We start from the raw sequence: 19,382 nt of genomic DNA, 5'->3' as shown, positions 1-19,382 counted from the left end.
CATTAATTTTATTTTTTACACATGTGAAAAATATGTTGAGTCACATTTTTTTTTTTTTATCGTACGTGAACGTACATATTAATCTCATAAAAGATGTATAAAGAAATCAAAAGCAAGAGAAAAACTTTAGTGGTCGGTGAATTTTTTTTAAATTTTTCATGTGAGTAAAAGGGAGCAACGAGTTTTTATCCAAAAGCAGTAGACTAGACTAGAGTGAGACGTGTGTTGTTTGATTGCTAAGGAAAGCATCTTAGGAATAGACAACAATCAAGTTAATGGGACGTGGAACTGCACCTGCACCTGCACCTGCTGTGTTGAGTTTATAGTGGAAATGGGTAGAGGTATCACCAACCACTCCTATCTGCCCAATTTTGCGTTCACTCGCTCCTTTCACTTGCGATCAAAGTCTGCGTCACCATCACCCTCGCTTACACCACCTTCTTCTTCTTCTTCTTCTTTCTTGTCGTTTTCTTCTTCCTCCTTATTGCGCTCTTCATGACCATGATCCTCTGCCTCACACTCACTTTCGGATCTCAGTCGCAGATCCACCTCCAACCTTCACTACCAATTTTTCGCTCTTTCTCATGGACCCCTCTACTTCTCGTCCAGCTGTAGTCATCGACAATGGCTCCGGGTACACTTTTACTTCATCTCTATCACCCATTTCTCTTCTACGTGCCCTCTTTTATATATATATATATATATATAGATGGAGGGACACCATGTGTTTGTTAGAATGCCCCAATTTGGTTTTCTTAGTTTTGTCATAGAATTGTCTCTAATATTGATTGACACGAATTGGGTTTACCCTGAATTTGGAAAATGATGTTTATGTTGCAGGTATACGAAGATGGGCTTTGCTGGTAATGTTGAGCCATGCTTTATTGTTCCAACAGTGGTTGCAGTTAACGAATCGTTTCTGAATCAATCGAGGAGCTCTTCCAAGGGCAATTCGGTCGCCCAGCACAATGCAGGGGTTATGGCGGATCTTGATTTCTTCATTGGGGATGAAGCACTTTCCAAGTCTCGATCTAGCAGCACTTACAATCTCAGCTACCCGATTCGGCATGGCCAGGTTGACAACTGGGACGCCATGGAGCGCTTCTGGCAGCAGTGCATATTTAACTATTTGAGGTGTGATCCGGAGGATCACTATTTTCTCTTGACCGAGAGTCCATTGACAGCGCCTGAGAGTCGCGAGTATACTGGGGAAATCATGTTTGAGACTTTTAACGTGCCTGGACTTTACATTGCCGTGAATTCCGTGCTTGCTCTTGCAGCTGGTTACACAACATCTAAGGTTGGTAATTGGTACTCGTGAAAAAGATTGTGTATTATGTTGGTAGAACTGGAATTGGATGATTAATCTTGAAGGCTTTACTTATATAAGCTTCTGCAAATCTCCTATGGCCCCATCAACAGCAACTTTGCTACCTATCTAAACACAAAATTCTTAGGATGTTTTATCAGCTCTCCGCATTGTGTTGTATATAAACTTGTTAAGTTGGTTCTGCATAATTACACTCCATCTTGATAACAGTACAATAGGACCTATCAAGAAATTCTGTTTCTCGGTTTTTATTATATCTATCTCCTTTTTAAAGAATTTTTCCTTTTAGGCTGATATAGAATTCTTCTTAGTGTGAGATGACAGGAGTTGTCGTGGATGTTGGAGATGGGGCTGCTCATGTTGTACCCGTTGCAGATGGCTATGTTATTGGCAGTAGCATCAAATCGATTCCAATTGCTGGAAAGGACGTTACTCTTTTTGTCCAGCAGCTTATGCGGGTAGGTAATCCTTGTCATACAAGGTTAGAAGTCTAATGTGCTGGTATTTGTTCCCAAATTTGAATATATGAAAATTGCTGTAAACCTCTTCTTAATGTTGAAGTTTCTCATAAATTACCATTTAGACTAGCTAGTGAAACCAATCATGTGTAAATGCTAATCATGGATTAACAGGGTGTGATGTATTAGCGATAATTTTATTGTTTTTACATGTTTAATAGTTAATAAGTAGAAGTGAAGTTTTCTTATTTCATTATTGAGTATGAAACTTATGCATGTATTTTGCTATATCATTATTCTGTACTGACTGAGATTGTAATAATCCACATCCGATTGTCAGTCTGCATTTTGCTAATCCGGATTCATGAACTGTCTCACGTTGACATTGCTTAATGCAGGAAAGAGGAGAGAATGTACCACCAGAAGAATCTTTTGAAGTGGCTCGGAAAGTAAAGGAAATGTATTGCTACACCTGCTCTGACATTGTGAAGGTTGTGTCTGAGTTCAGTACTTGTTGCCTTGACATTATCATTTGAGGAGTTTGTGATGTGCTGGTGTCATTAGTTTTGTAGTCTTTCATTTATTTAAACTAGCATTAGCATGTTGAACGTCAAACCTTTCCCACTACTTTAATTTACTTTCCTTTTTATGAATTAAGGGATGCAAGGATATCTCTTGGTCTTATTAATTTTCCTTTATAACCATAGCTCAATTTCTCTCAGGAATTTAATAAGCATGACAAAGAACCAGCTAAGTATATCAAGCAATGGAGAGGCATTAAACCAAAGACGGGGGCACCATATTCCTGTGATATTGGCCATGAACGATTTCTTGGTCCCGAGGTTTGTTCTTTTTCTGTTTAGGTTTATCTATAATGTATAACTAAATCTTTCTTAGTGGGCTCTGTATTGGATATATTTATATCTACTTGATGTTTATACTGTTTTTTAGCATGATGTGAATGGCTGAACCTATCTCATTAACTAATGAATTAATTAAACATACTCAATTTGTTCCCAGACTTCCTGTCATGAATATCTACCTGAATTAGAGGGGGCTATATGGGAAATGGTAATAACTTAAAGTGATATTGTACATTTTCTGTTACCCTGATCCCTCTTCTCATTAGAAGGTCAGTGTTTGTTCCTTTTCCTTTTGGGGTTATGAAAAAGGTCCAAGACCTAGTGTGAGGAGGGAAAAGGGAGGCTAAAGTGCAGGCAATGCGGCCTGACTGGGATTTGAACCTAGTAATAGTATCAATTGACCAAGTAGTTTCCTGAGTGTCGTGCTACGACTTACCTACAGTGCTGGGTTCCCCTTAAGTTTGTTCCTTTACCTTCCCAAGAATTCATGAAAATGTAGTAGTTCCGAGGTATAATTGGGGAAATAAGATATAGATTTGGGTCATTATATCAGCAGGGTTGGTGAATTTAACATATCTGTATGTTTACCCTTTGGTTTCTGCAGGTTTTCTTTAATCCTGAGATATATAGCAGCGACTTTACCACCCCTTTGCCCGTTGTAATAGATAAGTGCATTCAGTCTGCGCCAATTGACACTAGAAGATCATTATATAAGGTGAAGTACCATATATTGATTTACGTACTGACATGTACATAAAGTCAACCCCAAAAGTGGCTACTTTGAAGGCCTAAATTTTATGATTTGCTGTTTTAACATGATTTCTTTGAACTTTAAAGTTTTAGGTAGTAGTCACTTTTTACCTTAAAATTTGGGAACTTCTAAGGCTCAATGTGCATGGGGCATTTTCTATTGTTGGTCCAAATGCAGTACGTTAATGTCAAGTGTTATACAATCCACCAGCCCAGCCCAGATATTTAATTTCTGACTTTATAAATTTCAAGCCCTGTAGTTTACATGTTTTTAATGATGGAACACTTCACCTGTTGCCCATTTTGTCTTTTTTTATTTCAGAATATAGTGCTGTCGGGGGGATCGACCATGTTCAAGGATTTTCATAGGAGATTGCAACGTGATCTAAAGAAAATTGTGGATGCCCGTGTCCTTTCATCTGAAGCGCGTCTAAATGGGGAGATAAAAGTAAGAGTTAATAGATACTTTTAAGCCTTATTTAAATTGATGATTCTCTGTCTGTCTCTGTCTCTGTCTCTCACTCACACACACACACACAGACTGAATGATACAGAAATAGGATAGAACTGGATAGAAACAGGTAGAACACACACACACACAAAGAATGATACAGAAATAGGATAGAACTGGATCAGAAATCGGTAGAACACACACACACACAGAATGATACAGAAATAGGATAGAACTGGATCAGAAATAGGTAAAACGTCGGATCTTTATTACAGAAAACCACTCTGATCAGTATCAATGTGATACAAAACCAGATATATCCAGAATGATACAATGTGGGAACTGGATCAGATAAAGGTAGAACAACGGATCTTAATTGCAGAAAACCACTTTGATCAGTATCAATGTGATGCAAAATCAGATATCCAGAATGATATAATGTGCACATTCTCTCTCTAACTCTCAGGTATTCAAGAGACGTAGTTCTATCCCCTCTAATTTCCTTCTCACATCTCTCAACTGACTCTAACTAACTCCCCCTATACCCGTTTATTATTGGATACTAGTAGTTATTTTGTTATTAATCGAGTTTGGTCCTAATCCCCTACTAAACCCCTTATTCTTCCTAACATAGACCCTTTTAATTAGGGGGTATGCTAACACAATTGACACGCCATTTTTTATATTAAAGAATTACATAAATCTCTGTGCGTCATTTATTTTATATTTAAAATAATGATGTGTTAGTTGTTAATTGGTTTGATTTACATAACTTGTGCAGTCAAGGGACACACAGTGTCACATTGATGCATTTATGAAAAGCGTGACCGCAATATATTTACTGCTTGGTATGGTATTTACATTTTTCATTTTGTTTATTTGGAGCTCACAGTCGCAGCCAGTGGAAGTCAATGTACTCAGCCATCCTATCCAGAGATATGCAGTTTGGTTTGGAGGCTCAGTGCTCGCATCAACACCTGAATTTTTTGCGGTATGCAACTATACATTTTTAATTTTTTTTTAATTTTTTTGTTAGGAGGGTCAGTGCTTGCATCCCATAATCGCCACTTTTTTATTCTAATAACACGTATCTTGATGTACTGTTGGATACTTATTCAATGAGTCACTTTCTTCCTTGTTATGATATATGACTTATAAGTATCGTGTCCAAAATTAAAACAATATTCTCTTTTGACCTTGACCACTTTTAGTGAAAGACTGTTAGTATTGGATAGTATGGATTTGTATGTTTGGGCTATACCTTTATTTGTTGGCAATAAATCCTAAATTATTTCTTGTCCATGAGGATTGCATGGCAATGCCCCTTATATGGCTGTCTTTGCCTCTTTGCCTGGCATTGATAACCCGCGTTCATTTTAAATGCTTTCCCATGTGGTTAAACGAATTTATGATTGCCTACATGGTTACAAAGTATATGGTATTGGTTGCTAGGTTTAGAATTATGAAACTGGGCCAGTTTGAAATAAGACAGCAAGTTTTTTCGTAATGTTTGTTGTGATAATTTCATTGAATTCGTTCTCCCAGCGAAACAAGAGTCCATCATTTCTTAATTTTTCCTTCCTATAATAGCTGCCCTTTTCTCAATGCAAAGCTAGCCTATTTTTGTTTTAAAATTTCGTGGCCCAAAGTGCAGGCTTGTCACACAAAGGCCGAATATGAGGAATATGGAGCAAGCATTTGCCGGACAAATCCTGTTTTCAAGGGGATGTATTAAAGCAAAGACAAATTAACTGATCATGGACGGTGTTTCTTGATCAAAAGGTTGAATGAATGTCAGGTTATTTTGATCCTCAATTCACGTCTTTCTCTTTCTTCCTACCTTTATTCAAGGTTGTAGAAGTGACTGTAAAATATGTATATTCAGTGAAAAAATGCATTTCGAGTTTTTATTCCTGCAGTTCTCCCTAAGCAGTCAGTTTCATGTGGCAAATTTAGTTTGCCAGCAGATCCAGAGGGTACTTGATGGTTAGATAGAAATCAATCCTTGACAAAAAGTTGGCTGAGCTGAATTGCAATTTTTGGTGTTCAGCTTAGAGTTTGATAAAGTTCTGCATTTTTTCATTTGTTGTTGGGACCGATCATTCCATTAAGTACTTCTATAGATAGGAGGTTGAATTTATTGAGATTGAATTGTAATACTAATAAGCACTAGTGCAGGTTAGAATTGTGTTAATGTGAATCACATATTTTTGCATTTTTGGGTACATAATGTACAATTTGGATATTTTTAATGATGATCAAAATCAAAAACAATTTTTTTGGCACATTAGCTAGACATGACTTGTGGTATTCACGACTGTGTACAGTAGGTTCATTAGCTGGACTAGCTACGCATTATTTGGGCATGATCCTTGCCGATTTATTAAGTTTCCAGAAAAATTTACTTATTTGTGAATTAAATTTAAATTTTAAATATTCACGCCAATAAATATATAACTTATTAAGTATAGTTGCCATTTATTAAAGTGAATAATGTAAATTTCCCTACTAAACCTTTACCTTAAAAACATTTTAATTTACATGCTTACAATGAAGTATAGCAAACACACAAGTGAAACATTTCGTACAAAAAGGAAAAAATGTGCTTCGTGGTGGTTGATCTAATCATTTTTTCCCATTGATGTATGGGGAACTGCTAGCGCAGTTGGTCGCAAAATTTTAGATGAAGTATATGCATGTTGCGCTCTTGGAAAGTAATTGCTACCCATGTGCGACTATATTAATAATATTATCATAATTATATATTTCGGGGATTAAGATTTTTTTTTTCTTTTTTTTCAGAAACTTGTCAACTCTTGCGAATGTAGTACTAAAGTTTTATTCTATATTGTATTAAAAAAAAGAGTAAACACCTTTTTTAGTCCCTGTCAATATCTACGAAGTCCTTTTTAGTCCCTGGCAATAAAAAAGGACCAAATTGGTCCCTGAAATTACAAAAAAAGGGCCATGTCAGTCCTTATGTCAACTCCCAAATATGTAGAGTGACCCTTTTCTTGTACTTTTAGGGACCAATTTGATCCTTTTTATTGTCAGGGACTGAAAAGGACTTCGTAGATATTGCCAGGGACGAAAAATGGTGTTTACTCTAAAAAAAAAAAAAGTTTTATTCTATATTCAGAAAACATTATTTTGATATGTTGTTCAATGTTTATTCCCTGTTATGATGAATTCTTTACATTTATTAAACTTTCGTATCTATTTTTCTCCTAATATTCTGATACGCTGTTAAATATTAACTGATTAACAGATTTTTACTCGATATATCTTGTAAGTTTTAGATTGCTTCTACCTTGCATAGTCTGCTGATGCCGATTCCTTCAAGTATAACAGCTTTTTGACAAGCTACTTATGATTCGTTTGGTTTAACTTTTATTTTTTATAGTTGACTTGATATGTTTATAATTATAAAAATGTTACTATATTTTTACTTTATATTTATTCTAAAGAATTTATAAAAAATGATGAAAATGATTTATAAAGACCCTTTGAAAAAAAAAAAAAATTGAGAAAAATGATTTCCCAATGTCATCATTTCATTACATTACAATTCAACTCTCAACAATTTCGATACGTTTTCATCTCGGCTCTGAAACGATCAAACGGTTATGATAATAATATACATGATATATTATGATATGATCAGAAGTAGAAGAAGCCAGCGAGAGTGGCGGTGGCAGCTCCGGCGACGGCGGAGACATGTTGGAGGGAAGAAGAGGCAGCACTAGGTGTAGAAGGTGGAGTATCAAAAGCACCGGGAGGAACGGGTCCACCGATGGGTGCGGCAATAACACCGTCTGGTGAAGGAGCGTCACCGCTGCGGGTTCCAGTCAAATACTCATTATCATCATCTTCATAGTCATCGGCAGAGGGTTTGGGTGCCTCGGTAGCACAGGCCAAGCCAATGATGGCGAACATGACAAGAGCAAGAACCACAACATGTCGTGCACGTGCCATTATATATGTTGGATGCGTTAAATGCTTCTTTTGTTGTTGTTGTTGTTGATGTTTTTTTTCTAAGGAATATAGGTTTCTTTTATGAGTGCTGTGAGGTCGGGTTCATATAGGCTTACGAGGTATTGCGGAATGTGAGGTAAGCCATTGATGTCTAAACCGGTTTGTTTATTTTTGGCTATTTACAGTAATATAATGGGAGTTTATTCGTTATGTGGGAACAGAGAAAACGAATTTGTTAATTGTTATGCGGCATTGTGATAGCAATCTAGGGGATCGTTGCTGTAATAACTAAAATTATATAGAGACATTACTTGTATTTACTAATTCTCGTCCCTTTTTGTTATTCACACGCACAGGAGAAGGCGAAATTTAATCTTAAGTTTTTATAATTAACTCTTTATTTGGTGAGCTAGCTCGTTAGCTAATTTTATTCCCCCTCCCCCCCCCTCCTCTTTCTCTTTCTTTTCATTTTGATCCTTTTATTTTTAGGGAAATTATGTAGAGAAGATAAAACTCATCAGTTTTATGATTAGCAAAACATTCTGACTAGTACTGTCCATAAAAGCAAAACGTAAAAGCGAAAATGTTATATATTACAAAAAAGGATTATTTAAAAATAATACGGCTCAAGACATACGCTACTTTTATGATTTTGATAATAACCTAGTCTTAGTGGGGACAACGAAACTTAAAAAAGGGTAGATTGAATTTTTTTTTTTCCCGAAGTGGGATAGTTCGAAAATAAGTTTGGAAAATGATATATTTTGATTCTTGTGCCTAATTTGACATAAGTGTTAGTTGCAATTTGCAAAGCTTTTCACCGACCGTATGAACTGCAAATGGAAAATGTGTGGTAAACACTAAACAACGAGGGTCTTGTTAATTTTGCTAGAATATATTCGCTCTAGGTATGTTTTGGATGGGAAATGGAAAAGGGACCTTCTATAAATTGAAAAAATGATATGAGTGTTTACAAAAATCAATAAGGAAGGATTTGGGGATTACGTCGTATCTTTCAGTTTTAAAAATTCATGATAGGTAAAATCGCGATTTTACCTAAAATCGAAAAGAGGATAAAAAATCATAAAACATAAAATTTTAAACTACAAAAAATCGTAAAAACGTAAAAACATTTGAAATTTTGGTGAAATCGTTTTGATTACAAAAAATTGTAAAATCATAAAAATGCAGATTTAAATCGAGATTTTAACTACATGTTAAAAATATTCCCTCTAAAATCTAAATCCAAATGGAAAAATAGGAGTTTGATTATTAAAAAAAAGTATTAATTACTTTTATTAAGTTATTTTTTGACTCAATTAAAGTGAATATGTTTTATTTCATCCATTGGAAATAAAATTCTAATTATTAGCTCATTCTTAAATCTTAGTGATTTTTTTTTTGGTAAAAAAATCTTAGTGATTTTGAGTAGTAACGATTAATGAAGATAAAAATACGAGATAGCCGTGTTTTAAAACCCCACCCCGCCTCCCGGGTTGACCCGGGTCAACCCTGACCCCTCCCCTCTGAGGGTTGGAGTCACAAGTTGGACCCTATATGCATATCGACCCCTCCGACTCCCAAAACTCGGCCGAATTTTAGTGACTCCAGGGTCAGAGGGGTCAAAGGGGGTCGCTGCATGTTTTTTTTTATAAATTTTTTTCCATGAAACAATATCATTTTATTAAAAAAATAAAAATAAAAATGCTTGCAAACCTAAATCTAATCGTTCTCTTATCTCCCAGCGACCTAGCCATCTTCAATCTTCACCTCGCTGCCGTGAATCTTCTAGAAAAGATAAGAATTTTACCCATTTAAATGAAATCGTTACGGTCGCCGCTGGAAAACAAAAACTCATTCTTACTTCTTTAAATTTTTCTTTGTCAGAGACCTTATCAAAAGAGGTAGAACCGCGTTAGCGTAGTGACCCCATTAGAGTATGAGTTTTGTACTTTGGCATCTTGATACTTTAATTATGTTGTGTAATATTGGCTTGTGGTTGTAATTGGTGAATTATGTTATGTATATTTTGAATCTTTGATGATTGGTGTTTTTTTTTTAATATTTTCATATAGGATATATATATTTATATTTTTTTAATATATAAAACCGGATCAGCGTAGTGATCCCTTGACCCCGTGACCCCATGACTCCTGACCTCGGCCGGGTCGATGGTCTGGCCGAATTTTTAAACATTGAGAGATAGAGCCTAGAAACAATTAGACATAATTATTTTCATAAAAATCAAGAAATTGGATATAAAAAATGTAAATGGAAATAAAAGAAGAGAATATTAGTACAATTATCAAAGAATACTTAATATTGAAAGAGTTATGCGAGACTCCTTATTGTGATATCTTATTTCGATTTATAATATCCAAAAAAAAATTATACTTATAATCTTAAGAAGTATGGATAGGTTATTCTGCCTACTCTTATTTTGTCTACCTCTCTCAACACCGTTAGATTACAATCTCATCCAATGATAGAGATTTAATTTACGGTATAAAATCAATCATTTTACCTCTTCCTCTCTCCCACTGTCCCTCACCCTTTCTCTCTCCTCCCCTTTCTTTCTTCCTCGCTGCAGCAACCATCCTTCTTCTTCTTCTTTTTTGAAAATTGCAATCATCCTTCTTGATACACTTGTAATTGATAGATTCAAAATCAAAACGCTGAAGAATCAAAGTGATGATGTGGCTGCCACGTACTCAAAGATAACACACTTGATGATTCCAAGTCAGCATAGTTTTGATGATAATAAACAAACGTGAAAAGGAATGCTCAAAGACGAAGCAACATCCAAAAGAAATCAAGCAAATGTGAAAGCATGAAAATCAAGCATCAAGCCAAGTCCAAGATCTCAATGGTATATTCATTTAGGACTTAGGAAAATATGTAAAGGTGTATAAATTCTAGCATTGCATGAGCTCAAGTCATTCATATCATAAAGAGCTTAAAGAGCCTTGATCTAACAAGTCAAGCATGCATTAAAAGGTTTTCAAGTGACTTAAGCACGTAAGCATCATGGCTAAATATACTCACAATATTCATGGCCTTACATCACTCATATATTTTTAAAAGAATGCATCCTTGAAGAAAAGTCGAAACAAATGGTTTGATATGTCGAATATTGGTTTGGAAAAGGTACCTACATGATATAAACATTTCTAAATAGTTTTCCTAACCAATTATATGCATTGCAAGTCATAGAAACCATTTTGAAAGAAAAGAAACTCAGAATTCGTGCAAAAAGGGTGCTGCCATGAAATATTCGGATATTTCACTGTGAATATCCGCATATCAATATCCGGATATGTGCTCGACAAATATCCGGATATGTACGGATCACAACGGCTAGAAACGGATAGTTTTCAAATAAGGTGTCATTATAAATACCCACATCAACACTAATGAACTGTGGACGACCATAGATCATTTATTGAACCTTTATTACTCATTCTAGCCCATTATTGCTCATTGATTACTTACTCTACTCATTGCATACACTTGAGCTCATCTTTCCTTTGAAGCTATACATTTATTAGTTCTTCAATTTGTGCAATCTGTACTTTGAGAGTACTTAGCCACTTTTAATCACCTCAACCTTACTTCTTGATTTGAGAGGGGAGTGAACCCTATACTAGAGAGGTCACCAAATTCCTAAAAATATTTGGAGTAAAAAATTGTGAGGCATCAAGAACCCGAAGTCTTGAAAGGTTGTAGAGGTTTGTCAAGCACCCTCAAGCTTGATAGTTAGTGAAAAGTATTGATCGAGCGGCTTCAGTCTGGACGTAGGTCACGGTGGTGGTGACCGAACCAGGATACATCTAGTTTGCGATTTCTCTAACCTTTACCTCTTTACTTAAGTATTGAAATTGCATTTTTAGATTGTCTTTATCCATTCGCTTGCTTACTTTGTTAATCTTTACACTTGCTCTCACACTTAGATTTTTCCTTATTAAATCACTTTATTGAAAAAATAGTCTTTAAAATATCAAAGGAGGCACTTTGCGAAAAGATTTTGTAATACTCAATTCACCCCCCTCTTGAGTATTGAAGCCACTTGTCCAACAAACGCAACACGATAAATTAGATTGGGGGTATGAATGACTAAGAATGGTTTGGAACCTCAAATCTGGATTTGGACGATCCTTTTTGTGTGTGGATAAATTGGACAATTCTTTCTTGTGATTCATAAATGAAATATATCAATATATATTTATTCATAATTGTTAAGTTCTATTAATTCATATCCTCACAAAAAGCAATGATATGGGATGAAACCATGAATCTGATCCTTATTTTTTATATAACATAATATTTTAAAAATTCTATTAACAGATTGTCAACTACAAATAAAGGATGATTGAATTTGCGAAGCTTAACGCCTTTCAGAATCGCTTTGGTATACAGAAACTGCAAAATCGTCGTTTCAGTATTCTGATGCCGCAGAGAGAGAAAAGGGGAGGAGAGAGAAAGGATGAGGGGCAGTGGGAGAGAGGAAGGGGTAAAAAGGTTGATTTTATACCGTAAATCTCTATCATTAGATGAGATTGTAATCTAACGGTGTTGAGAGAGGTAGAAAAAATAAGAGTAGGCAGAATCACTATCCCTAAGAAGCATCATGAATTTTTTTTTTAAAATTTTCGAGTTCTTAAAAACGAAGGGATAGGCTATTCTACTTAATATTTTTTCTGCCTACATTTGCCTACCACTTTAAAACACCATTAGATCAGAATCTTAACTTCGATTTACCTTTCTCTCTCTTCTTGAGATTCTGATCTAACGGTGTTGGAGGGTAGTAGGCAAAGGTAGGCAGAAAAAATGATAGGTAGAATAACCTATCCCAAAAATGAAATATATTTCAACATTTTGACTATAAAAATATTTTCATGAGAGAAATTTAGTTTTTTATTAGATAATAAAATAAAATCATTTTTCTTTAGCATCTCCTACAATCCTACCACCTCCACGGAAAAAATTTAATATGCACAAAATATTTAGTTCAACAGTTATATTATAATTATATATTATGGGTAGTACATAGTTATAATTATAAAATTATTTTTTTCTCTTCTCAGACATTATCAGCTGACGTGGCAAAAAGAGAATTTTTTTGACCATTATAATTATATACTACCCGTAGTACATAATTATAATAAACCGTTGTATTGAATACGGCTGTACGAAAAATGCTCTCCATCAATCCCAAAGGGTAATTCAATTGGCAACTGAATTCCTAAGAATTTGCTTGAGTCAGGGTTCAAATTCTGCTTTAAACAAATTCTTGAAAAATCTTTGGAAGAAAAAAAAAATGCTCCAGTTAATAAAATGCTCTCCAGCTCCACGACAGTGAGACATAATAACATAATTTTAATCTATTCTGACTTCCATTTTTAAACAAATAAGTCAGACTTAAATATTTTTAAAAAATTTAATTAACTACACAGAAAAGAAACCTAGGGCTTTTTCACCCTTTTGCCCCTCATTAATTATTTAATAACCATTTTTCCCCTTTTTCAGAACTATCTACCAATCTGCCCCTCTTTAATCGATTAAAACAAAAATTTAGTCGATTAAATGATCAAAATAGGCAAAAATCGTTGACTTGAAGATTTAGTCGATTAAATCTCCCTATTTAATCGACTAAATCTCCCATACATAAGGTTGTTCTTCTGATAAAGAGGAAGATTTAATCGATTAAGTTGATGATTTAATCGATTAAATCTTCATTTGACCATTTAATCGACTAAATTTTTTATTTAATCGATTAAATAGGGACAAATTGATAGATAATTTGCAATAAGGGACAAAATGATTATTAAATAATTAATGACGGGTAAAAAGGTGAAAAAACCAGCAACCTAGGGCTTCTTTTTTTTTTGGTAAACAAACTTAGGGCTTTAAAAGACTATATTTAGCCTGCCAACTAGACTGACCTATTATTATTTGGACATTCAATTATTTCATAATACTTATATAATTAATCATACATTATCATAATATTTTATAGAAAATAAAATAAATATTTTATTTAGTTAAAAACTAAAAACGGTAAGGGTGCATTTATTTTATTTTTTATTTTCATTTTTACTTGATATGTTTTAATTGATGATTACAAAAAATCATCTTACCGTTAATTTAATTCCTATTTTCAAAAATTTACAAAGCAAATGGTAAATTTACACAAATTCTTATTTTCACTATTTTTTTGCGCATTTTTGAAAACAAGAAAAACAATTAAAATCAAGATATTTTCATAATTATTAATAAAAATATATCAATTGAATTTTAAAAAAAAATAGGAACTCTAAATGAAAGTCTATAAGTGACAAGCAAGAACAAAGCTGACATTTTGCAAAATAGGTCAGAAGCCACACTATACGTTACTTAGGATCATGAAGGTTAGACAGCCATCATGTTTAATGCCTACCACATCTTAAGAACAGAGGATTGCTTCCTGTTCTTGATCACTGTGATAAAGTTTAAATGATCGAAACCAGGAGGGTAAAGATGATGAGTGAATACTAAGTTCACCAATAGTGTCCAAGCAAATGATCTTATAATAGCAAATAAACCTTCACCAATGTATCAACTATCAATATCTAGTTGAAGCCTAGGATTGATATCAACAACCACATAATATGACAGTAGTTGAGGCCCATGTAAGTTGTTATTTAGCATGGTTTGGACCCTTCTTGATGATTCTTTGATTCTATTTACAGAATAAACAAGGGACTTAAAACACTAAATACTATGCAGGGTGAGCATAAATAGAAGGAGGACATGGTGTAAAGAATTGGGGAGGAGTGGCACAAACAATTAACCAAGATCAATATCAACCCGCTCTGGTTCTCCCCTTTCAGTTTGGTTGGCAACAAGTTCTACTCCTAGCTGTCCTTTGTCTCCAGCCCCAAAGGCATACAACTTCCCTGATTCAGCTAGGGCAAAAGTATGAGCATTCCAGTATATGGAATTGGTCAGGCTAATTTGTACCACCTTTTCATTGACCCGTTTCAATGAAGTGACAAGCTCTGGAGTTGACACATTTGCATGCATGTCTCCCTGCACAGGTACAAACATAACATCATTGATCAACTTCATTCAAATTAGGACTTTCTCATTGAATACATTTTTTTCACTAAATGTCTACCTAATATTTGACAGAGAAATATTAAATCTTCATGGGATGCACTATAGTCACTAATATAAACATCTCGTTTAGGCTTGTGCTACTTTTGCCCTAGCTCTAAGGGAATTTATAAGAAAATGTGATCCAGAGTTCACTGCACATTTTGCACATGAATCCAAGAATATAATGCTAACAGCACATAATTCATATTATGACCTTATCAAGGATAAGCCTTAAATGGAAGCTTCATTTTCAAACTGGTTCATATTTGGAACTCATCTACAAGTTCCAACTATTATAAAGTAGTAACCAGTTCATCATGTTAGGATGGTGCAAAAATCAAAGGAAGAGCAAGAAGGAAAGGGCACTTCCTTGAAACAAGCACATGAAATAATTCACAACTCAAACAAGGAAAAGGCATAAGCAAAGTATACCTGTCCATCATTTCTACGATTATGGCCAAGACTAGCAGATTCTCCACAACCAAATGAATATACATCACCATTATCAGACACTACAAAGGTTGTGTAATCTCCTGTAGCAACATTAACTGCCTTGACGTTGCTCAATGCTTCCACCACCTTAGGTACTAATTCACATTCTTCATTTCCATGACCCAAGCAACCATAACGGCCCCATCCCCACGTGCAAACACGACCATCCCGCCCCACCACCGCTGCATGCCAAGCACCAGCTGCAATCACCATGGGCTGAAGGTTTAATAGCTGGAATTGTTCAATCAAACGAGGATACTTCTCATCAGTTTTTGATCCGTGACCAAGCTTCCCACCTAAGCCACACCCAACAGAGTACACCGACCTGTCAAGATTTGAAAGGATCACATGTAAAGACTAGTTTACTTGAGAATAAATTAATCAACAATGCTTAAACACTTTCATGAATCTTGAAATTATGGACTTCTAATGCAAATATATGTAGGCTATTGAAAAACCAGAATGGAAGATATATGTGTTGCCATTAAGAGAATAAATCATAATACAAACTTTATTCTATCTAACACCAACAACATTAATATGCATAAAGAAATGAAGTATGAAACAATGCCCATTTTGTAGCATATGATATAACTATCAATTGGATTTTATTTATTTTTTTTAAAAAATAATTGCAAAAGACAAGGTAAGGAGATACAGTTGAAGCTCACATTCCACTGGGTTGACAAGCCAAACAAAGCAAGTAGCAGTATCCAGCAGCTATTTGCACAACTGGTATGTGTTCCAGAGCACCTAATAAAGGATGGGGTTCCACATCATTTGGATCGGTGTGGTGACAAAGTCTGCTATCATTACCCCAAGAAAATGTATAAACCCTGCCTTCTCTGGATAATACAGCTGTGAAAAAGTTTCCAATTGCAGCTTGCACAACAAATATGCTTTTCAAAGACTCGATTAACTGTGGTGTTGTTGCCATTTTAGATCCTTGAATTCCAAACTCAGCTTCACCAAAAGAGTCTTTCCCAAAGGCATAAACCTGCCCAGAATCACTGATCAACATTGTCCTCCCAGCCCCAACAGTAGCTTGTATAATTCGGATTCCTTGCAAAGCTCTGCAACATAATGGAGTTCTGTTAACTTTAATTCAACTAGTTCAGCTTCCACTTTTCCTTAAGTTCATAGGATAAGCTATCAGATCTATAGAATGTTCAAATGTTCTAACCTGATTGGTTGGGGTTTCCATTCCTCTCCAGTGGTGCCATGCCCAAGTTGTCCTGAACTATTGGACCCAAATGAATAAACAGCCCCTTTTGATGTCACAACAATGCTATGACCAGGACCTGCTATTGCTTGTGATTTCTCCCTCCTACAACATGCTTCTCCAGCTAGTAAAAACCTCAGAACCAATTTCCAAGAACCCCCACATATATGCTTCAAATGCTGACGTTGTTCTGTTGTCATTGGCTTAAAGATGGCTCTCTTCTGGCACATGTCCAATGCAGCAAGCTCTGACAAGGACAAACTGAAATCAGGAATAAAGTTTGCTGGCTTCCTGAAGAAGGAGCATGTTGCCTGCAAAAACCACATTAGAAAAGAAACAAGCAGAATTAGCATTAGTATTATTCAAGTAGCAACTTAGCAGCTGAAAAGCAGATAAGCACAGCACTTGCCTCAAGTTTAGCAAGGTCTTGATGATCCAAATTACATGCTGTAAGGACATGAAGGACAATGGAGGGATTAGCAGATAAGAAAAACTCTCCTAGACCGGAGCCGCCGAAGCAATGGCGTTGCTGACGTTGAAATGTTGGCAGTGGTGTGGCAACAATGGCAGTAATTGGTTGATCAGGGATGTTATGGTATTGGATAGTTGGGGTTCCGCTGGTTGTGGCATCCATGGGCACTGCCAACCTTACACAGTGCCCAAACTTTGCAGAAGAGAAGAGCTAACACTTCTGGGAATTATGAAAATATGTGCAAATGTATTACTACATTAATTAATTTCCGTTTCTTTAATTGTAGCATCTGAAACTCTACACATTGTTCTAAGTTCTAACTTGCAAAAACATGTACCTCAAAAATATAATTGACTAGCAAATCTCAGGTCTCAAACCTACAAAGAAAAACATGCTTATAAAAACAAATTATGTGACACAAAAGTAAAAAAAGGGAAAGCTGAATCACACGATTATCTGTCTCCATTTACTATGGCCATTATAAATCAAAAGTACCAAAAGGCATGCACTTACACCTACAGAATCATGAAACTGAGGATCATCAGAAAGACAAATAGCTATTACTTTCACAAATATCAAACCAAAAAATCAGGACCGATCATTTTATAAAACGCTTGATTAAGGGTGACTCAAATAGAGAAAATTGAGGATGAAATATAAGGTGAAGAAGACCCCAAAGAAGAAAACTTTGAGAAGAAGTATACTATTCCCAAACGATGGGATATTCTACAATTATACAACCAAAAGAAACCCAAAAAAGAAAAGGATTTTCTTATCAAAGTGGAAATCTCCATTCACTTGTACTCATCAAACTCATCATCCCAATCAAAACTAATCAAACAACCAAAAACCTCCAACAATCAGAAACCAAAAATCTTTTTTTTTTTTTTACTTTCCCAGATCAGATGGTAACCCAATGAACAAGTACACTTGTTGAATACGCAACCATAAAAAAAAAAGGAAAAGAAAAAAAGAAGAAGCAGGAAAATAAAAACACATGGTAAACAAGTTTGGGGTGAATGGCATTCATTATGATTGTTATAGATCGAAGCACAGATACATGGAAACGGTGATTACGTAAGACAGGCATCAACAACGATTCCTTAAACTGAGTCTGCATCGTCGGTGGAGAATTGTACAGAAAGTTGCTAATTTTGGATAAAAAGAGAGCAAGAAAGTGGATATATGATGAAATGGTTTACTGGGTTAGAATCAGGTTGAGAGAGAAACAGAAACAAAGAGAGTGAGAGAGAGAGAGAGTTTAGTTTTTGAGAGTCAGTGGATGAATCAATAATTTTCCTCTTCCCTTATATAGGAGGGGTCTCTCTTCTCCGTATCCATACCACATTTAGAGATGGCAAAGTGGGCGATCCACCCCGTCAGTAAATAAGTCAGTCTGCTCTATCTCGTTTGTTAAGATTGGTTGTCTCGCTTGGCGGATTGGGTGGATTGATCCATCAGCCCGAGTCTATTTTATACTGACTTGCCTCAACTCGTCTATGTCCGCCATCAACCCGCCAAAAAATGAGTCCGCTCCACTTTTGAGATGGATTGAAAAATTCAGCCCGCCCCATCCCGTTTAGCGGGTTAGACGGATTGGCCCGCTGAGCCGAATCCGTTTTGCCGACTATAACCACACTGGAGGAGTTTTTTTTAGCGAAAAGCGAAAAAAAAACACACTTACGATGTAAATCGTTTAGATGTCTTTTTAAAAAAAAAAAAAAAAAATAGAAGTTATAAAAAAAACAAAAAACATTTAAAAACATTTTTTTGAAAGCTAATTTTTTTTAAATAAAAACTAAAAATTTTATCTTTTAAAAAAATAGTAGTCAAAAATTTAATATTTTTTTATAAGTAAATAATTTTTTTAAATCTAAATAATTTTATATTTTATAAAAGGGAATAACATCTATCTTTTTAAAGGATATAAACTTATATCTTTTTAGATCCTAACCGTTGATTTCTGTCCATCAACGATTATAATTTATTGGATTAAAATTATTAATTAATTAATAATAGATTTGGCCCATTAAGTTTGGCCCAATAGATTATAACCGTTGATGGACAGAAATCAACAGTTAGAATCTAAAAAGATATAAACTTATATCCTTTAAAAGGATAGATATTTTTCCCTTTATAAAAAATACTATTAAAATAAGCAAGTCATAAAATATTACTTTTTACGAGCTCATCCAAACCGATCTCCATACTTTATTATTATATTTTACGAAG

General features: G+C 35.0%; 3 protein-coding genes across 6 annotated transcripts; 1 reads left to right on the top strand and 2 right to left on the bottom strand.

Moving 5' to 3' along the window:
* The first annotated feature begins 331 nt into the window (after nucleotides 1-331).
* On the top strand, nucleotides 332-6,105 carry LOC133309028 (actin-related protein 3). Its single transcript, XM_061509769.1, has 9 exons — nucleotides 332-634; nucleotides 841-1,300; nucleotides 1,642-1,788; nucleotides 2,187-2,279; nucleotides 2,511-2,630; nucleotides 3,256-3,366; nucleotides 3,724-3,849; nucleotides 4,745-4,843; nucleotides 5,507-6,105. Exons 1-9 carry the CDS (start codon nucleotides 585-587, stop codon nucleotides 5,585-5,587), a joined length of 1,287 nt encoding a protein of 428 aa, XP_061365753.1. The 5' UTR covers nucleotides 332-584; the 3' UTR covers nucleotides 5,588-6,105.
* A 1,407-nt stretch (nucleotides 6,106-7,512) lies between these two features.
* Nucleotides 7,513-7,827, bottom strand: LOC133309066 (anther-specific protein BCP1). Its single transcript, XM_061509802.1, has one exon. The coding sequence runs from the start codon at nucleotides 7,825-7,827 to the stop codon at nucleotides 7,513-7,515; it is 315 nt and encodes a 104-aa protein (XP_061365786.1).
* Nucleotides 7,828-14,384: 6,557 nt separating this feature from the next.
* LOC133308997 (ultraviolet-B receptor UVR8-like) lies at nucleotides 14,385-18,476 on the bottom strand. 4 transcript variants are annotated; one of them, XM_061509735.1, is made up of 7 exons: nucleotides 18,228-18,476; nucleotides 17,488-17,527; nucleotides 17,088-17,369; nucleotides 16,640-16,989; nucleotides 16,128-16,529; nucleotides 15,397-15,781; nucleotides 14,385-14,895 (listed from the first exon to the last, which is right to left on the bottom strand). In XM_061509735.1, the coding sequence occupies exons 3-7, from the start codon at nucleotides 17,310-17,312 to the stop codon at nucleotides 14,653-14,655; spliced, it is 1,605 nt and encodes a 534-aa protein (XP_061365719.1). In that variant the 5' UTR covers nucleotides 17,313-17,369; nucleotides 17,488-17,527; nucleotides 18,228-18,476; the 3' UTR covers nucleotides 14,385-14,652. The 4 variants fall into 4 exon arrangements, with proteins under 4 accessions (XP_061365719.1, XP_061365718.1, XP_061365720.1 ...); XM_061509734.1 differs by having other exon boundaries at nucleotides 17,488-18,476; XM_061509736.1 differs by having other exon boundaries at nucleotides 16,640-16,969; nucleotides 17,053-18,476.
* Nucleotides 18,477-19,382: the final 906 nt, after the last annotated feature.

The sequence above is a fragment of the Gastrolobium bilobum genome, unplaced genomic scaffold (assembly GCF_033153095.1).
Source record: "Gastrolobium bilobum isolate Gb01-03AN ecotype WA unplaced genomic scaffold, APGP_CSIRO_Gbil_v1 utg8041, whole genome shotgun sequence".
NCBI lineage: Eukaryota > Viridiplantae > Streptophyta > Magnoliopsida > Fabales > Fabaceae > Gastrolobium > Gastrolobium bilobum.
This window is presented reverse-complemented; position numbering and strand designations above follow the sequence as displayed.

Excerpts from the sequence above, each read along its gene's own strand:
- LOC133309066 (XM_061509802.1), bottom strand. The coding sequence starts at position 7,827 with ATGGCACGTGCACGACATGTTGTGGTTCTTGCTCTTGTCATGTTCGCC.
- LOC133309028 (XM_061509769.1), top strand. The coding sequence starts at position 585 with ATGGACCCCTCTACTTCTCGTCCAGCTGTAGTCATCGACAATGGCTCC. Across the intron at positions 1,789-2,186 it reads TTGTCCAGCAGCTTATGCGG|GAAAGAGGAGAGAATGTACC; the intron begins GTAGGTAATCCT and ends TGCTTAATGCAG. Across the intron at positions 3,367-3,723 it reads CTAGAAGATCATTATATAAG|AATATAGTGCTGTCGGGGGG; the intron begins GTGAAGTACCAT and ends TTTTTATTTCAG.
- LOC133308997 (XM_061509736.1), bottom strand. The coding sequence starts at position 17,312 with ATGGATGCCACAACCAGCGGAACCCCAACTATCCAATACCATAACATC. Across the intron at positions 16,970-17,052 it reads ATCTGCTTTTCAGCTGCTAA|GAAGCCAGCAAACTTTATTC; the intron begins GTTGCTACTTGA and ends CTCCTTCTTCAG. Across the intron at positions 15,782-16,127 it reads GCTTGTCAACCCAGTGGAAT|GTCGGTGTACTCTGTTGGGT; the intron begins GTGAGCTTCAAC and ends AAATCTTGACAG.